The 21244-nt window shown below is 43.5% G+C and overlaps 1 protein-coding gene across 1 annotated transcript in view; it reads right to left on the bottom strand.

Annotated features, from left to right (window-relative positions):
- CHURC1 (churchill domain containing 1) overlaps nucleotides 1–20715 on the bottom strand; it is a 578504-nt gene extending 557789 nt beyond the window's left edge. Inside the window, exon 1 of the mRNA XM_044073776.1 lies at nucleotides 20547–20715. Coding sequence (XP_043929711.1) covers nucleotides 20547–20585 — 39 coding nt within the window. The 5' untranslated portion in view covers nucleotides 20586–20715. The remainder of the gene's footprint in view (nucleotides 1–20546) is intronic.
- Between the last annotated feature and the right edge of the window lie 529 nt (nucleotides 20716–21244).

Here is a 21244-nt window from a genome sequence, read left to right on the forward strand (position 1 = left end):
CAACTAGTATAATCTAGATTAAACCTTATTTCTGTTTGTATTTTACTAACTACTTACTTTCTTTATGTAAATGACTTGTTTGTATTAACTTCAATGTGGAGCTTTTCGCCCCGGGCCTCTGCTGAAAATGGAAATGTATCCAGTTGGACTAGCCCGGTAAACAAATGTAAAATAAATAAAATAAATAAATAGAATCTACATATTTTGTTAGGAATTGTTTAAAAAGTCATTTTAAAGTAAGTATCCATTTTTCTCTCATTTAAAATACAATGCTAGAAATGCTGATGCAGGAAACATCTAAAATGACACGATGGCAATTAAGGTTCACATTAACATTTATTTAAGTACACGTTTATCTGCTCTTTTTCATATAGTAATGTATTTAATTTATCTATTTGCTGTTCACTGAATATTAACTCAACTGAAGTTGTGGCCATCTCTCTACACTACAGAGTACTTGTTAGAATTTCTGTGCAGCCATTGATAGCAGTGGGGGGTAGTTTCACCTCATCACTAATATTCTGTCCTGCCTTATATAAAAGTGGTACATTTTGAGTTATCTCTGATTAATATCTGAGCTTTGTCCAGCTAACATCTACCTGAAATCAACTGGACGTATAAGTGAATTTAAGTACACTTTTATCTACTCTTTTTCATATAGTACTGTATTTAATTTATTTGTGTTTTTCACTATTAACTCAACTGAAGTTGTGGCTGTCTCTCTACAGTTAGTTCCCCACCCACCCTCCCTGTTTTTGTTTTGGTGTTAATGTTGGTGGCTTTGAAATAGCCCACCCCTCTTGTAGATTTGTATCTGGATACTCCTTCTGGGCCCATCTCATTTGCTCACTCAACTAAGTGCAGTGAGATCATATTCCGATTTCAGGCACTCTACTGTGTACAAAGAGAGCATTTGGGAATGACAACCCCTGTAGCCTCTTAATCCTGCTCTGTTCCCTCCCTCAAAATATAAATAAATAAAAAAATTTAAAAAATATATATATTATATAAAATATTCAGCTGCCCTTACTGTAACGGTCTTAGTTGCTCTTCTGCGTGTGCTGCTCAGTCGCTCTTACTCTGCTTGTTAGTAGCCTTCTAATTTACTGCCTTCTGCACTTCTTTTTTAGTCATTTGTTAATTTAATTGCATTTATTTGAACTGTATTTGCCATAGTGTTGCTACACACTCGGGTGTGCTGGCCTGCACTGCAATTTGAATTGTATTTACTGCTGTTTTAGCTGCTTTTCTGCGTTGGAGGGAAGCCTTCTAGAGTATCAGTGGTAGTGGTAAGCACTAGGTAGCCTATCTACCACGGGAAAAGTGGGTTTTGGCCCTGAAATTGTAGTTCATTGGCCATTTGGGCAGTTTTTCCATATCTTTCTACTTTCTGGTTAAAAGCTCATTTTGCACTTGTTTCCTGCCTTTCCTGTTACTAGTCTAGTGCAGGTACAGATTTGCTGTATCCAGGACTCTTTGCAAGCTTCTGAGCCCCCCAAGCCTTTCTGTGTTGGTGGGAAGCCTTCTAGCTTATCACTGGGTGTGGTAAAAAATAGGTAGCCTATCTACCACAAGAGGAGTGGTTCCTGGCCCAGAAATTGTAGCTATTGGCTGTTTGGGCAGTTTTTTTTACATCTCTTTCAACATTCTGGTTTAAAAGACGCACTTGCGCTTGTTTCCCACCTTTTCTGTAACTAGCCTAGTCCAGATAGAGAGTTGCTGTATCCAGGACTGTTGGTAAGCTTCTGAGCCCCGCAAGCCTTTCTGTGTTGGAGGAAAGCCTTCTAGCTTATCAGTGGGAGTGGTAAGCACTAGGTAGTCTGTCTACCACCTACCACGAGAGGAGAGGATCTTGGGCCAGAAATTGTAGTTTATTGACCATTTGGACAGTCTGCCCATCTCTTTCAACTTTCTGGTTTAAAAGACCACATCTGCGCTTGTTTCCCATCTTTCCTGTAACTAACCTACTGGGTAGCACTTGAAAGCCTTAAACTGATACAAGACCTTCTAGCTTAGAAGAGAGACTTTATCAATTTTCTGTACTTTCTTGCTGTAATTAACTGTTTTCCGCCTAAACGCAGATTTTCCAGCATTCATTGCGATTTAAAAGCTTGTTTTTTCACATATTGTACTTATTTGACTGCCTGCACTTTTAAAAAGTTGTTTTTTTGTTTAAATAATTTAACTGTTGTAGGCTACACACTAAAATGTGACAGCCTTTTTTGATAGTTTGTAGTTGTTTAAAGCTGTTAAGTACATTTTTAATGTTTTTGCCTTATCTTTTCAAAAAGAACAAAAAACCCCAAAAACATGTCCTCGTTTCCCACCTTTCTAAGATAGTATAGTCCAGTTTCCAGGCTAGTGCTGAATTCAGGGCTGTGATACTAGTTTCTGAGTGGTCCATACCTTACTTGGATAGAGGGAAATTTCTCTGTTCACCTGTGAGAGAGGGGAGCTTTGAGCAACCTATCTGTCCCTGGAGGAGTGGGTCTAGCCCAGAAATTAGTAGTTTATTGGCTGTTTTGGGCTAATTTCTCTCTCTTTCATTTCCCTACTATAAAAACCGCATTTGCACGGTTTCGCGCACCAGGCAGCGCCTGGTTAAATTATTATTAAGCTATGGTTAAATTATTCTCGGCTCCACTACGTCTCCTCTTCAGGTTTTCCCTTGAAACTAGTCTAACTCAACCTAAGCACTCAAAAAGCATCCTACAGCCCAGCACTTGCTCAGACCTAATAGCAAGCACTAATATACCCGGACACCGATTGCCCAGCAGGGCAAGGCTCTTTATTCACCCCTCACCAACCAAGCGGCTCACCCTACTATTCAGGCATGACCAAAGGACAATTTCAGGTGTACTCTCCGGTCCAGCTGGTTAATCTGGGTGGGTATCCTGCTGCAATGTTACAACTGCCTCATGTACACAGACAACCCACTCCTCCTACCACAAAACACTAACATATGCGAGAGATGCAATTATACACCCAAACTGGAAGCTAAGCCGTCTCCACCCAAGACTGGAACAGCAGTCAAGAGGAGAAGTTTAACACTTGCACCACACCTCCAGCCACACACAGACTTACTAAAACAGCACTAGCAAAAAATACACATATACACAAAATCATACTCAAAGGCTCTAAATAAAAACCTGCAAAAGCATCCGAGACCTCCAAAGCAGATACCCAAACAACCTGCACCTCCTGCACAAACCAGACAATACATAAAACATAAAAATCAGTGTGCCGCACAATCACAGCCCTTAAGGCGAAATATCATAACTAATGCACTAGTAATAGGTGACTCTATAGTCAGACACACTGACGTCCCACTCACTAGGCTGGACAAATAGAAGGTTACTGTTAGCTGCCTGTCGGGAGCCAGAATCTGCCACATAACACAAGCACTCAGGTCAATCCAGAACAAGTACAAATATGACTGTCATTGTTCATGTTGGTGTGAATGACCCGAGATGCACCTCCCTGGACTACATGAAGAGAGACATGGAAGAGCTCTCTGATCATGCAGCCCAGGCTGGTATGACCCTGAGTAGCATCCTACCCTCACCAAGAATGATACCGCAGTATAAAGAAAAAAAATAATCAATTTCAACAATTGGCTAAGCTTCTGGTGTCATTCAAAAGGGATCCAGTGTCTTAGCCTGGGACGACATGCTCGACAAGCCCCATTGCTTCGCAAGAGACGGCTTGCACCTGTCCCCCTAGGCTTTCGAATACTGGCCAAGGCTCTTGCTGCCCCCATAGTGCCCTTTTCAGGCAAGGCTTGAAAGTCAAACCCACCTCCATAAACAGCATAATTAACAAAAAACTGAGGGTTATGCTACTCAACACCAGGAGTTTAAATCTCAAAATGCACTCGCTCGAAGCACTCAGTATGGAGAACGTCGACATCTGTGCAGTAACTGAAACCTGGTTCAAGGCTCCAGAGAGCACCCCAGCACTACCGGGCTATGGACCGAAACATAAAAAGAGGGGGGTGTATCCATATTCATCAAGGATATCTACACCTCCAGGTTAGTGGCGCAGCATGATACCTCTGAGATTATCCATGTGCAACTAACATCGGGCAAATCTGCAATGCAAATTGTGGCCTGCTACAGATCATCCTGCATGACCCAGGACCACAACTCCACCTTTCTGGAGACAATGGAAAACATGAAGGTCCTACCGAATACCCTGATACTGGGCGATTTCAATTACCCTACCATTCACTGGGAAAGCTACTCAAGTACAAACTCCCAGGCCCAGCGCTTCCTGGAATTCATCAACTCAAACGCCCTGGATCACCTGGTAAACTCCCCTACCAGAGGCGAAAACATATTGGACCTGGTCAGCACCAACATGGGCGACAGGTGTTCCACACCAGAGGTCAACCCGTCACTGGTTAGATCAGACCATAAAATAATCACTCTGGATGTCCACACCCCACCACCACCCCCAACTAAGAAAACCACAGTAAAAAAACTTTTCTAAAGCAAACTTCACCTTACTTAAGACAGAGGTGGTAAGTTTCACAGCCCTCACGCTAAAGGATAATGCTGCCCAAGATGCAGAAACCTTTACAGATGCACTCTAGTTCAGAAAAAAAGCAAATCCCAAGAAGGAAAGACATCCCTGATCGGTATCAGTAAGAAACTAAGGTCCCTCATAAAATCATCCAAGGCTAACTTCAAAAGAAAAATAGCCAAGGATTCAAAAAATAACCACAAAGCCTTCTTTAGCTATGTTAAGAATCTAAGTGGCAACTCGCAGACATGCAGTAAACTAGTGCAAAATAGCATAAAATATACCGAACCTACTGATATTGTCAACATCCTGGCAGATTCACCCCCCTCTCACCTCCAAAAGGGCCCACAACAATACTGGAAAAGTGTAGTTTCCCAAAAACCACAGACGCACAGGTGAAAACAGCCCTTTCAAAAGCCAAAAACACAGCGTTAATGAGACCAGATGGTGTCCTAGGCTGTGTCTTGCACGAACTACAAAACAAACTAACCCCCCAGCTAAACATGCTGTTCAACCTCAGCCTCTCCACAGGCTACGTGCCCATAGAATGGTGCACAGCAACAGTTATTCCTCTCCACAAAGGAGGAGCCACAACTGGCCCTGGTAACTATATTGCCCCATAAGCCTGACTAGCCTGGTGTGCAAGGCTATGGAGCGCATCATCACGGAACTCATTAACAAAGACATTAGGAACCTCCAAACACTTGACCCGACCCAGTTCGGCTTTGTTAAGGGCAGATCATGCCTACTAAACCTGGTTGACTTCTTCGAGACAGTCACCAAGGCTATAGACGAGGGAAAGGTGGTTCACACAGCCTACTTTGACCTCGCCAAGGCTTTCGGCACCATTCCCCACTTGGATATTACAGAAAAACTCACCACCCTGAACATAAACCCCTACGTCACGAGATGGGTTGCCAACTGGCTTACAGAAAGAACTCACACAGCAAGAATTGAGGCTCCAGGTCCAACTCTAAACCAGTCACAAGTGGTGTCCCGCAAGGCTCGGTCCTGGGACCCCTACTGTTCGGCATATACTTCTCAGAAGTACAGGCGAATACAGGAGAACTATGGCTAACCAAGTTCGCTGATTACTGCAAACTGGGAGCCATAACTGACTCTCCGGCTGACATGGACATCCTCCAAAAGGTCCTTACTGAGATGGACGGCTGGTGTCAAAGTCATGGCCTCAAGCTAAATGCTAAAAAATACATAATCATCCCATTTGGGAAAAACAAAACACCCATGAATTACCATATAGGTGGCAGCCCCCTTAATACAGAAGAGGTAATAAGAGATCTGGGGACACAGGTATATAGTAATCTGTCCTTTGACATTCATTTTGCCAAAGTAGTTAGGAAATCCTATGTGGCCCATCTAATTACTAAAGGGTTCGCATCTAGAAATAAAGAGGTTATAGTGCCCCCCTCTACTCGTCACTAATTAGACTCATCATAGAGTACAATGCCCTAATTTGGGATGTACCTCACAAGATACTTTCAACAGCTGGAAAGACCACAAAAGTACCTCACCAAGAGGATTACTGGCCTCAAACATATGTCCTATGCAGCCAGACTGAAAAAACTCCGGCTATACTCTGTGGCATATCACTTACTAAGAGGTGATCTCTGCCCGACTTTCAAAGCCATGTCCAACTCAGAATTGATGGACATGCTCCACCTAAAGAAATCCAAGTCACTGCAAGCCACACACTCTAGTGAGCTACACCTCGCCACAACAATAAATAGAACATGCTGGAGGGATAGATTCCTGTCACAGAGACTCTCCATGCTTTGGAACAAAATTCCAAACTACATTAGGCACAGCCCCTCATTAACACTCTTCAAGAGAAACCTTGACGAGTGGATGGGTAACAGCAAATACACCACTGGGATCACTTCATTGGCTCTGCTTGACAGAGGATCAGTTAATTAATCAATGGGGTGGCAAACGCTGACACTCTGGCTAGGCTTATAAATGCCCTCAGGCAGACAGCCTAGTACCTACCTATGAACATAAGTTTTTGAGAGAGGTTTTTGTAGCATCCATAATGACGAAAAATAAACTGCTAATCTACATTCTTTTTTCTGTACTTTGTCCACAGACTATACTGTAAATGGATATCAAAACTTCAAATATTGCAGCATTGGTACTCTTGATCCTTGTAACAAACGGGCAGCTTGAAACAGCACTAATTCTCTACTTATGCACTTTTCCCCATTCCCTGTGTGCCAGCTCACCGTAGTGTAGAGGGATAAGGCCCTGACTACAACCCTGGCAAATGAGTTTTGATGTAAATGGATAAAGCCCAGACTATAACCTGTGTACCTGCAGTTTAATTAGTGGCACAACAAAGCAGGAGTTGGGAGAGGAAAATGAAGGTGGTGCCTTCTTGCTTCTCTCACTGGAGACAGGCATAATTTCATCAGCAGAGACCAGAAAAACTCCCAGCAGGACTTGCCTTCCTATTACGGAGGCAGACAAGGCCTGCTGGCTTGCGTCTCCAGGGACAGTGAGGAACAGTCAAGTACTAACCCTGCTACTGCATGCCCACCCCAAGTGATGCTTTTTAAGCACACACTGGTATTAAGATTTTCAGAAAAAATGCTGACTGCCTGAATGACTGCTCCCAAGATCAGCCCTCACCCTCGGGCTTGAATGATGTTGGTGTACCTGATAACTAGCAGGCAGTGTTGCAGAAGATGAAGAAAAAAAAAAAAAAAAACTCCCCATCCTTCAGCCCTTTATTTTATCACCAGAGTTGCACATTCCTGCTAAGATTCTGAAATGAGTACACCTTAAAACAACTGATATATTCTCTATAAGAAATAAGAGGTTTCAGAGAAATAAAAAAGGTAACTTTACAGCACTAAATCACAAGAGCTGAACAATGCAATTTAGTTGCCAGCCTATACAGACTTACCTATTTTGTGATTAACCGATTTATACATTCAGTACATTATAGCTTTAAGAAGAGCTTGTGTGTGTATGAAATTTTACATTAACAATTTGTTATACCTGGTGAGGGCTTGCTCCCTTGTTAACCCCATATAATATCACCCCCTCAACTAAGTATAGTGCAAAAAAAAAAAATCATAAATGACAATGCTGTCTATTACAGCATTAGTAAAATGTCAACAGCTGGGAGTCATGAGAGTTCTTTTGACAGCTATAGGAAGTCAGTATAGTGGTGCACTTTTAAGGGTTGGAGCACATTTCACTCTGTGACAGCTTGCCAGTAACAACATACTGAAGCACAAAGCTCACCTTTCAGCTTAAAGATTGCCATGTTCTAAAACACAATTCTTAAAGGTACAGTACAATTCAAAAAACAGGTATACAATTACAAATAATCACCACTTATCTTTACACTGAGGAATCAAGCACATCCAGAGGACACCATTTCCAAGCAACTAAAGGTGTAGCTGCACAGCTACAATTTTTGAAATTCTCACCAGCATCTACAGTGCTACCACATGAAACCATACTTCTCAAATACTGGTCTGATTTTGAGTCAGATTTTAACTGCTTTTCTTAATCCCTCCTAAATTGAAGACTTTTGCAGAAAAGGGGTGGTGAATTATACTTTATAAATAATGACACTAATTGGAGTTATAGAATTATTTTACATCAGAAAATGTATATTAATCCACATTCTCTTGCTCTGTCAATTTTTCAAGTCTATATTTGGTCTACACAGGAATTATTCTAAATGTTGTTTTCTTTCGGCTTTTCCCGGTTAAGGGTCGCCTCAGCAGAACTCCGGTCCGCTAATGATTGGCAGTCGATTTTTTTGAGGTGCCAGCCCGACGCCCAGCCTTCAACGAAGGCACGCCCATTCACGCATGTCTTTCGAGCGCCATTCGACCACAGGGAGGAAATGCAGACTCCACACAGTAGGCGCTCCAACTGAGAATCGAAAGGGAGAATCTCTTGGTGTGAGGCGACAACGCTACCGCGGCTTTTTAAGAATTATTCTAAATAATAAACAAGGCGAGTTGAGTAATTTGGGTGTACTCGTTGAATTTTTAGTTTATTATTTAAACTAAAAATTCAACGAGTACAACAAACTCACTCAGTTTTCTTAGCAACTCGCTAAATGTTGTTGTCTCTTTCGGCTTATCCCGGTTAGCGGTCGCCACAGCGGAACTCCGGTCCGCTAATAATAAACTAAAAATTCAACGAGTACACCAAAATTACTCAGTTTTCTTACCAACTCGCCGGTGAAATTGAAGTGCATTAACCCACCAGATGCGCAGTAGCAAGCCCCGCCCAAACCCCGCCTGCGAGCATTTTGACTGCACCGCCCACCGTTTGATTGAAAGATGCCACCATAACACAAGGTATGCGAAACACAAGTAAATAATGTGATTGATGTGATCTGACAAGTTCTGATACACTTATCAAGGGTAAGCATGGGGCTGGAAGATCAACCACTTACAGGTTACCCATGGCCATTAATGAGAGTATTTGTTGACTGAACTGATAAACCCAATACGGTACTTTTCTGTTACCGGGGCTCAATAATCACACAGCTGTCAGCACTGAAGCAGTTGTTCATAGGTTCGTACTAGGCTATCTGTCCTAGGGCATTTATAAGCCTAGCCAGAGTGTGTGTGGCTTTCACCACCCCTCATCCTACGCCCTTTTAGGGTTTAGTTTACTGTGCCTCTGTCTAGTAATGACACAGAGATGACCCCCGGGGTAAACCTACGATCTCCCATCCACTCGTCGAGACTTCTCTTGAATAGAGTCAGTGAGGGGCTCTGCCTAACATGGACTGGGATTCTGTTCCAGAGTGTAGGCAGCCTCTGGGTTATGAATCTGTCCCTCCAGCACGTCCTATTTATTTCTGTGTTGAGGTTTAAGTCTCTTGTTCTCGTGGCTCTGATGGCTTTGGATTTTCTGAGGTGGAGCATGTCCATTAATTCCGGATTGGACATGGCCTTGTACGTCAGGCACAGATCACCTCTGAGTAGGCGGTATGCGACTGAATAGAGCTGGAGTTTTTTCAGTCAGGCAGCATATGACATATGTTTAAGACCCTTTATCCTCTTGATGAGGAACTTTTGGGGTCTTTCCAACTGCTGCAGGTGTCGGGTGAGATACATCCCAAATGGGGCATTGTACTCAATCAGTGGCCTGATAAGAGAAGAGTACAGGGGCACAATGACCTCTCTTGATCTAGATGCGAAACCCTTCATGATAAGGTGGGCAATATAGAAGGTCTTCCTAACCACTTTGGCAATGTGAGTGTCAAATGAGAGGTTACTGTCAACCTGGGTCCCTAGGTCCCTGATTACCTCTTCCGTACTTAATGGATTACCACCTATGTGGTAAGTTGTCGTTACCTTGTTTTTCCCAAAGGGTATGACTATACATTTTTTGGCGTTCAGCTTAAGGCCATGGCTCTGGCACCAATTATCCGTTTCTATGAGGCCTCTCTGAAGGATGTTTGTGTCTGCTGGAGTATCAATTATGGCGCCCAGTTTGCAGTCATCTGTGAACTTTGTCAGCCACAATCCTCCTATGTTTGCATGTACCTCGGAAAAATAAATGCTGAACAAGAGGGGTCCCAGGACTGAGCCCTGTGGGACACCGCTTGTGACTGGCTTAGAGTCTGACATAGCTCCAGCAACTCTGACCCTGTGGAGTTCTGTCCTTGAGACAGTTTGCAACCCATCTTGTGACATATGGGTTTACATTTAATCTGGTGAGTTTGTCTATGATGCCCGAGTGGGGTATTGTGTCAAAGGCTTTTGCAAGGTCAAGGTAGGCTGTGTGAACTGCCTTACCCTCATCAATGGCCTTAGTGACCGTTTCAAAAAAGTCGACCAAGTTCAAAAGGCAGGATCTGCCCTTGACAAAGCCAAATTGGGTATGATCCAATGTCTGTACGTCCCCAATGTCTTTGTTTAGGAGTTCCATAATGATCCTCTCCATAGCTTTGCAGACCAGGCTCGTCAAGCTTATGGGGCGGTAATTTCCAGGGTCCGTAGAAGCACCGCCTTTGTGAAGTGGGACCACTGTTGCCGTACGCCACTCTTTGGGTACATATCCTGTAGTAAGGCTAAGATTAAACAGCAGCCTTATGTGTGGGTTTAGTTCCTCTAGCACACAGCCCGGGACACCATCCGGTCCCATTGATGCTGTGTTTTTAGCTTTAGAGAGGGCCGCTCTCACCTGGGCATCTGAGATGTTAGGGAGGCTACACTCTGCTGGGATAGTTATTTCTCCTTTTGGGAAGAAGGGGGAGGAGAAATTTGCACTGAACCTGTCTGCCAGAATGTTGGCAATGTCAGTGGGTTCAGTGTATTTTGTGTCATTTTGGACTAACTGAGCATATCTGGGAGTTTCCACCCAGGTTTCTAACATAGCTAAAGACGGCCTTGTGATTGTCTTTTGTGTCTTTTGCGATTTTTCTCTCAAAGTTGGCCTTGGATGATTTTATGAGTGATCGTAGTTTTTTGCTAGTACTGATCAGTGATGCCTTCCCTTTTAGGGATTTTGCTCCGTCATGTAGTAGCTTCCTCCTCCTGTTGTAAAGTTTGTTTATGGCTGAGGTCCACTAGACCGGGCGCCTGCCTTTGGGGGAATGGGTCTTGGTTTTATTTGGGATTGCGTGATCCATGCATTCTTGAAGGTGCCCATAGAAGGCATTTGCAAAGGATTCAGCAGTGTGGGTTGTGATTTCCACTGGCCCAGGAGCCTTGAAGGATACCACTTCAGTCTTAAGAAGTGTGAAGTTGGCTTATGAGAAGTTCTTCACTGTGGTCTTTTGTGCAGGGGGTGGGGGCGGGATGTGGATTTCCATTGAGATTAATTTATGGTCTGATCTTACCAATGAGGGATATACTTCCGGTGTGGAGCATTTTGTCCCCATGTTTGTGATGATCAGGTCTAGTATATTGTCTCCTCCTGTGGGAATGGTGACTAGTTGTTCCATTGCATTCGAGTTTATGAATTCTAGGAACCTTTGGGCTAGGGTGTTGGGGCTTGAGTAATGTTCCCAGTCTATGTTTGGGTAGTTGAAGTCTCCCAAAATGATGGTATTAGGAGAGACATTCATACTCTACAGTGTCTTCAGGAAGGCTGTGTGGGGTTCCTGAGTTTGAGAGGGTGGTCTGTAGCATGCTACAAACTGTAAGGCAGTTTTGCCTATGGTTAGTTGCACCTGGATAGTCTCCGATGCTTCATGCGTTGCCACCAACCTGGAGGTGTGGGTATCTTTGATGAAAATGGATACTCCCCCTCCTTTTGTGGTTCGGTCCAAGTTTTGGGGCCGGAAAGCATGATATGAGGTAAAACCTGATAGTGCTGGGGTGCTCTCAGGAGCCTTGAACCAGGTTTCAGTCATTGCACAGACATCAATGTTCTCCATACTGAGGAAGGCTTCGAGGGCGTGCATCTTGAGGTTTAGACTTCTGGCATTGAGCAGCATTACCCTTAGTTTTTTTCCACTTGTGTTTTCTAGGGAGGTAGGTTTGTCATTTGAGCCTTGCCTAAAAAAAGGCACTATGGGGGTGGCAAGAGCCTTGGCCAATATCCGGAAGCCCAGGGGTGACAGGTGCAAGCCATCCCTTGCGAAGCAGCGTGGCTTGTCAAGCATGTCATCCCAAGCAGACAGACATTGGATCCCCTTAGAATGACACCAGTAATTAAGCCAATTGTTAAAACTGATCATTTTGTCTTTGTACTGTGGCATCATTCTTGGTGAGGGTAAGATGCTGCTCAGGGTCATACCTGCCTGGGCTACATAATCAGAGAGCACCTCTATGTCTCTTGTCATGTAGTCCAGGGAGGTACGTCTCAGGTCGTTCACACCGGCATGTACAATGACTGAGTCATATTTGTACTTGCTGTGGAGTGACCCGAGTGCTTGTGTTATGTGGCGGATTCCAGCTCCAGACAGGCAGCTTACTGTGACCTTTTCTTGTTCAGTCTGGTGAGCGGGACGTCAGTGTGTCTGACTATGGAGTCGCCCATTACAAGTGTGTCTGGCATGTTGTTTGGCCTTAAGGGCTGTGACTGTTTAGCACGCTGACTTTGTGAACTATGTGTTGCATGTGCTATGTCTTGAGGTGGTGGTTGCTTGGGTGTCTGATTTGGAGGCCTCTGTTGTTTTGGTAGATTTTTAATCAGCACCTCCGAGTATGTTTTTGTGTGTTTGGTTTGCAGTTGTGATAGTTCTATGTGAGACTGGGTTTGTGGTGTGCGTGGTTACCTTCTCCTCCGGACTGGTCTTGCCAGTACTGAATTGAGAGAGCTCAGCCTCCAGTTTGGCTATATAGTTGCATCTCTCGCATATATTTGTATTTGTTGGGAGGAGGAGAGGGTTGTCTGTGTACATGAGGCAATTGTAACATTGCCTCAAGATTCCCAGATTCACTAGCTGAACAGGAGAGGACGCCAGCAACTGACTCTGACATGCTAGAAATAGTGAAAAAGATTGCTGTGTAACTGAGTCAGAAAGGACCTATAGGGAAATGGGTACTCAACAGAATTTAGGTGAATTAAAGTACTTTCTTTTGTTTAAGAGTGCTTTACCTGTGTAAAAAATGCTTTAGGAGCAAGTGTTGAGCTTTCAGATAGAGTATAGGCTGTTTAGATTGCAAGTAGAGCAGTTCTAATGGAAAAATTGAAGAGCAGACTTGGCGGAGCCAGAAAAAGTTTAACCTTGTTTAACTATGCGCACAGCAAAGCCGGCAAAGCTGATTTTAAGCAGTGAACTACAAAAGAGCTAGGAATGGTCCCAAACAACCAATTACTACAGCTTCTTGTGCTGAGGTCACTTCCCCCAAGGACAGGTAGGCTGCTCAAGGCTCCCCACTCCCACTGGTGAGCAAAGAAACTTCCTTCTATCCAAGTACATGGACAACACAGGAACTACACCACAGACCAGAATACAGCAATGCCTGTATACTGGTCTAAACTAGTCGAGGAAGGCGGGAAAACAAGGATTATTTTTTTGTTTTTTTTTGTAGAAACACAAAGAAAATGCAGAGACAGTGATAAATTAGTTACACAGGCTAGCACACTTTAGTAGGCAGCCTCCACAGTTAAATTAAACAAACAAACAAGCAAACTTTCGATTAAATTCGACTAAATGTAACTTTAAGTGCAGATTTAAAAATAAATGCAGTAATCAGTAAAAAAAAAACAGTTCAGGCTAGTTCAAAGTAAGCAACAGAAGCTATTTCCAGTGAAAAAAGCAAAGATACTTAAATCCAGAAGGTAGTCGCTTTTTCGAGTTCCTTGCTGCTAGGACCACTCTGTAAACCCACGTGGAGCTTGTCTGAGCAGTATAGCCAGAAAAAAACGCCCAGATGCGGATTTTAAGCAGTGAACTACAAAAGAGCTAGGAATGGTCCCAAACAACCAATTACTACAGCTTCTTGTGCTGAAGTCACTTCCCCCAAGGACAGGTAGGCTGCTCAAGGCTCCCCACTCCCACTGGTGAGCAAAGAAACTTCCTTCTATCCAAGTAAGGTAATGGACAACACAGGAACTACAGGAACACACTGCTCAGACAAGCTCCACGTGGGTTTACAGAGTGGTCCTAGCAGTAAGGAACTCGAAAAAACGACTACCTTCTGGATTTAAGTATCATTGCTTTTTTTTTCACTGGAAATAGCTTCTGCTGCTTACTTTGAACTAGCCTGAACTGTTTTTTTTTTTTTACTGATTACTGCATTTATTTTAAAATCTGCACTTAAAGTTACATTTAGTCGAATCACTAAAGTGTGCTTGCCTGTGTAACTAATTTATCACCGTCTCTGCATTTTCTGTGTGTTTCTACAAAAAAAAAACAACAAAAAAATAATCCTTGTTTTCCCGCCTTCCTCGACTAGTTTAGACCAGTATACAGGCATTGCTGTATTCTGGGCTGTGGTGTAGTTCCTGTGTTGTCCATTACCTTACTTGGATAGAAGGAAGTTTCTTTGCTCACCAGTGGGAGTGGGGAGCCTTGAGCAGCCTACCTGTCCTTGGGGGAAGTGACCTCAGCACAAGAAGCTGTAGTAATTGGTTGTTTGGGACCATTCCTAGCTCTTTTGTAGTTCACTGCTTAAAATCCGCGTTTGCACGGTCGTGCGCATAAACAAGGTTAAACTTTTTCCGGCTCCGCCAAGTCTGCGCTTCAATTTTTCCCTTAGAACTGTTCTACTTGCGATCTAAACAGCCTATACTCTATCTGAAAAGCTCAGCACTTGCTCCTAAAGCAGGTAAAGCACTCTTAAACAAAAGAAAGTACTTCATTCACCTAAATTCTGTTGAGTACCCATTTCCCTATAGGTCATTTCTGACTCAGTTACACAGCAATCTTTTTCACTATTTCTAGTATGTCGAAGGGTCAGTTGCTGGCATCCTCTCCTGTTCAGCTGGTGAATCTGGGAATCTTGAGGCAATGTTACAATTGCCTCATGTACACAGACAACCCTCTCCTCCTTCCAACAAATAGAAATATATGCGAGAGATGCAACTATATAACCAAACTGGAGGCTGAGCTCTCTCAATTCAGTACTGGCATGACTAGTCAGGAGGAGAAGGTAACCACACACACCACAAACCCAGTCTCACATAGAACTATCACAACTGTAAACTACAAACCAAACACATAAACACACAAAAACATACTCTGAGGCGCTGATTAAAAATCTACCAAAACAACAGAGGCCTCCAAAGCAGACACCCAAGCAACCACCACCTCAAGACATAGCACATGCAACACATAGTTCACAAAGTCAGTGTGCTAAACGGTCACAGCCCTTAAGGCCAAACAACATGCCAGACACACTTGTAATAGGTGACTCCATAGTCAGACACACTGACGTCCCGCTCACCAGACTGAACAAGGAAAAGGTCACAGTAAGCTGCCTGTCGGGAGCTAGAATCCGCCACATAACACAAGCACTCAGGTCACTCCACAGCAAGTACAAATATGACTCAGTCATTGTACATGCCGGTGTGAACGACCTGAGACGTATCTCCCTGGACTACATGAAGAGAGACATAGAGGAACTCTCTGATTATGTAGCCCAGGCCGGTATGACCCTGACCCTGAGCAGCATCTTACCCTCACCAAGAATGATGCCACAGTACAAAGACAAAATGATCAGTTTTAACAATTGGCTTAATTACTGGTGTCATTCTAAGGGGATCCAATGTCTGTCTGCTTGGGATGACAAGCTTGACAAGCCACGCTGCTTCGCAAAGAATGGCTTGCACCTGTCACCCCCGGGCTTCCGGATATTGGCCAAGGCTCTTGCCACCCCCATAGTGCCTTTTTTAGGCAAGGCTCAAATGACAAACCTACCTCCCTAGAAAACACAAGTGGAAAAAAACTAAGGGTAATGCTGCTCAATGCCAGAAGTCTAAACCTCAAGATGCATGCCCTCGAAGCCCTCCTCAGTATGGAGAACATCGATGTCTGTGCAGTGACTGAAACCTGGTTCAAGGCTCCTGAGAGCACCCCAGCACTATCAGGTTTTACCTCATATCATGCTTTCCGCCCCAAAACTTGGACCGAACCACAAAAGGAGGGGGAGTATCCATTTTCATCAAAGATACCCACACCTCCAGGTTAGTGGCAACGCACAAGCATCGGAGACTATCCAGGTGCAACTAACCATAGGCAAAACTGCCTTACAGTTTGTAGCATGCTACAGACCACCCTCTCAAACTCAGGAACCCCACACAGCCTTCCTGAAGACACTGGAGAGTATGAATGTCTCTCCAAATACCATCATTTTGGGAGACTTCAACTACCCAAACATAGACTGGGAACATTACTCAAGCCCCAACACCCTAGCCCAAAGGTTCCTAGAATTCATAAACTCAAATGTAATGGAACAACTAGTCACCATTCCCACAAGAGGAGACAATATACTAGACCTGATCATCACAAACATGGGGACAAAATGCTCCACACCAGAAGTATATCCCTCTTTGGTAAGATCAGACCATAAATTAATCTCACTGGAAATCCACATCCCGCCCCACCCCTGCACAAAGACCACAGTGAAGAACTTCTCAAAAGCCAACTTCACACTTCTTAAGACTGAAGTGGTATCCTTCAAGGCCCCTGGGCCAGTGGAAACCACAACCCACACTGCTGAATCCTTTGCAAATGCCTTCTATGGGCACCTTCAAGAATGCATGGATCATGCAATCCCAAATAAAACCAAGACCCATTCCCCCAAAGGCAGGCGCCCGGTCTGGTGGACCTCAGCCATAAACAAACTTTACAACAGGAGGAGGAAGCTACTACATGACAGAGCAAAATCCCTAAAAGGGAAGGCATCTCTGATCAGTACTAGCAAAAAACTACGATCACTCATATAAAATCATCCAAGGCCAACTTTGAGAGAAAAATCGCAAAAGACACAAAAGACAATCACAAGGCCTTCTTTAGCTATGTTAGAAACCTGGGTGGAAACTCCCAGATATGCTCAGAGCTAGTCCAAAATGACACAAAATACATTGAACCCACTGACATTGCCAACATTCTGGCAGACAGGTTCAGTGCAAATTTCTCCTCCCGCTCCCCCCCAAAAGGAGAAATAACTATCCCAGCAGAGTGTAGCCTCCCTAACATCTCAGATGCCCAGGTGAGAGCCGCCCTCTCTAAAGCTAAAAACACAGCATCAGTGGGACCGGATGGTGTCCAGGGCTGTGTGCTACATGAACTCCAAGAGGAACTAAACCCACACATAAGGCTGCTGTTTAATCTTAGCCTTACTACAGGATACATACCCAAAGAGTGGCGTACGGCAACAGTGGTCCCACTTCACAAAGGTGGTGCTTCTACGGACCCTGGAAATTACCGCCCCATAAGCTTGACAAGCCTGGTCTGCAAAGCTATGGAGAGGATCATTATGGAACTCATAAACAAAGACATTGGGGACGTACAGACATTGGATCCTACCCAATTTGGCTTTGTCAAGGGCAGATCCTGCTTTTTGAACTTGGTCGACTTTTTTGAAACAGTCACTAAGGCCATTGATGAGGGTAAGGCAGTTCACACAGCCTACCTTGACCTTGCAAAAGCCTTTGACACAATACCCCACTCGGGCATCATAGACAAACTCACCAGCTTAAATGTAAACCCATATGTCACAAGATGGGTTGCAAACTGGCTCAAGGACAGAACCCATAGGGTCAGAGTTGCTGGAGCTATGTCAGACTCTAAGCCAGTCACAAGCGGTGTCCCACAGGGCTCAGTCCTGGGACCCCTCTTGTTCAGCATTTATTTTTCCGAGGTACAGGCAAACATAGGAGGATTGTGGCTGACAAAGTTCGCAGATGACTGCAAACTGGGCGCCATAATTGATACTCCAGCGGACACAAACATCCTTCAGAAAGGCCTCATAGAAACGGATAATTGGTGCCAGAGCCATGGCCTTAAGCTGAACGCCAAAAAATGTATAGTCATACCCTTTGGGAAAAACAAGGTACCGACAAATTACCACATAGGTGGTAATCCATTAAGTACGGAAGAGGTAATCAGGGACCTAGGGACCCAGGTTGACAGTAACCTCTCATTTGACACTCACATTGCCAAAGTGGTTAGGAAGACCTTCTATATTGCCCACCTTATCATAAAAGGGTTTCACATCTAGATCAAGAGAGGTCATTGTGCCCCTGTACTCTTCTCTTATCAGGCCACTGATTGAGTACAATGCCCCATTTGAGATGTATCTCACCCGACACCTGCAGCAGTTGGAAAGACCCCAAAAGTTGCTCACCAAGAGGATAAAGGGTCTTAAACATATGTCATATGCTGCCCGACTGAAAAAACTCCAGCTCTATTCAGTCGCATACCGCCTACTCAGAGGTGATCTGTGCCTGACGTACAAGGCCATGTCCAATCCGGAATTAATGGACATGCTCCACCTCAGAAAATCCAAATCCATCAGAGCCACGAGAACAAGAGACTTAAACCTCAACACAGAAATAAATAGGACGTGCTGGAGGGACAGATTCATAACCCAGAGGCTCCCTACACTCTGAAACAGAATCCCAGTCCATGTTAGGCAGAGCCCCTCACTGACTCTATTCAAGAGAAATCTCGACGAGTGGATGGGAGATCGTAGGTTTTCCCCGGGGGTCATCTCTGTGTCACTACTAGACAGAGGCACAGTAAACTAAACCCTAAAAGGACGTAGTATTCTCATCCTAAGCGGTGGTGAAAGCCACACACACTCTGGCTAGGCTTATAAATGCCCTTGGACAGATAGCCTAGTACGAACCTATGAACTACACCACAGCCCAGAATACAGCAATGCCTGTATACTGGTCTAAACTAGTCGAGGAAGGCGGGAAAACAAAGATTATTTTTTTTTGTAGAAACACAGAAAATGCAGAGACAGTGATAAATTAGTTAATTGTTAAAGCAATAACAGTGAGATATGGAGATAATACAAATAATTGTTTATTTTATATATTTTTTATGGTAGGATGTTAGTTTGTTATCCAATAATGGGATAGTGCATCTCAACACAACCACTACCATCTTCAAAAGTATAAACATACTGAAAGTGTGAACACCTGTCGTTTGAAAGCGGAACATCACACTAACCGAAAAACATCCCACACCATTCCCCTTTTGGTTTTCTGGATTCTCGTGTTAAGCAAGTGTGAACCGAATTCACTGAATAATATAGGCATTTCAGTTTCAGAAAATGCACGGTAATACACGACCTTTTAGTCTAGCAGTTTCAAAGTCTAGCAGTGTGTGTTACCACCTGTCCCACTTTGCGAGGGACGGTCCTTCTTTGAGCAGTTGTATCCTGACAAAAAATATTAAAAATGGCAAATGTCCTGAGATTGTAGGACATAATTATGTCCTATATTGTATGTAATAGTTGCATAAAACAGTTACTCTGTATCTGAAATACCTAAATGTTATAAAAAATAAAACAGAATAAGCAACTAAAATGCTACAAGAATAAGCTTTTATTTAGGCAAAAAAAAAGTTCTTTCCTTCGTACTGACCGTGGGTATGTGTTGGCCTGTAAAATCTGATGTACGTCCCAAAAATGTACCACTTTGGCCTAGGGCTACCACCTGTCCCACTTTGCGAGGGACAGTCCCTCTTTGGGCAGTTGTGTCCTGCAAAAAATTTGAAAAAATGGCAAATGTCCTGAGATTTTAGGACAAAATTATTTCCTGTATTTTATGTAATAGTTGCATAAAACAGTTATTCTGTATCTGAAACACCTAAATGTTGCAAGAAACAGAATAAGCAACTAAAATGCTATGAGAAAAAGCTTTTATTTAGGCAAAAAACTGATGTTCTGTCCTTTGTACTGGCCATGCATATGTTTCGCCCTGCAAAATCTGACGGTTGTACCAAAAATGTCCCACTTTGGGCATTTGAAAAGGTGGCAACCCTACTTTGGCCATTTGAAAAGGCAACCCCTAGCACTGTTCAAAGGCCAATATACACTTTTTTGCCTAAATAAAAGCTTATTCTTGTAGCATTTTTGTTGCTTATTCTGTTTCACGGTTGTCAAGATGCTAGTGGAATTTACCGTTATATTTGCATTGCGTGTCAATCACGGCACATTGCTGTTGTTAATCCCCGCCCTCCGGCATGTCAATCACTGCGGGCATGCCCATTCCTGCGCGAACTCGGTGGCGGCGGGTTAATACACTTGAATTTCGCCAACTCGCCTTGGTGAGAGTCACAGAAATATATAACATCAAAATCAGTCTGTATACTGTACCATGGACAATGTGCGCCTGACTACACTAAGTAAAAACTATTCAGATTATGGAGCATTTCTGATATACAGCCGAAGGTAGCTTTCGAGAATTCAGCGGATACTGTCAGTCAGTGGTCCACAAAATTTGCAATTGCACATGTGGGTGAAGGATGTCTGGCTATACCTAAAACTAGATTAAAATTATTCCGACTGTGGAACTTCTCATACACGCCTGACACTTGCTTAAAAAAATTAGATGTCAACATTCTGATACTGACAGATCCACAACATACAAGGATTGATACCACTACTTACCCTATTGGGATACTCTTTCTGGACACAGTCAATACACATTATCCAAACCTCACACAGTCAAAGCCGGTAAAAAATGAAAAGTATTTACTAATTAGCCTAGCAAACTATAAAACAAAAATCGAAGCACTATTGCTTAATAAACAGCGTCTGACTTCACACAAACATATTGTTCCTGATTTTTAACTTACACTTCCGTCTTCCGGTGCTCTGGATTGCAAGTCGCACTACAATTTCTCGCGATATGGAACAATTGCAGCTGCCACTAAACTGGATGGACCGTTTTGTAAGTAGTGTAGAGTGGTTGGAGATTAGTAATTGTAATTTTAGTATGCCATACGATAGTGGGACAATAAACATGTTGCGAAGCTGAGTAAACAAATAATGACATTAATAATAATAATCTTTGAAGAGGAAAGTGTTATCAAAACCCCAGGTACTAGAGTTTCAGAATGTGAAAGCAAAATCAGTAATGTTCGATTACTGATAGCTATGGACACAAATATTTTTGGGCTTTGTATCAAAAACAATATCCCACCGGTATTTCTGCGCAGAAATGGGCGTAGTGAATGTGATTGGCAGGTGAAGGTCGTGTGACGTACCAGGGTAATCATGTCCGATGGACAGGGCATGCAGATTTCGATAGGGAACCATGAATATTCACAGTGAGTACTCAGTATGTGCATATACTGAAGAAAACT

The sequence above is a fragment of the Protopterus annectens genome, chromosome 6.part0, assembly GCF_019279795.1.
Source record: "Protopterus annectens isolate FY-2018-M chromosome 6.part0, PAN1.0, whole genome shotgun sequence".
Lineage (NCBI taxonomy): Eukaryota > Metazoa > Chordata > Ceratodontiformes > Protopteridae > Protopterus > Protopterus annectens.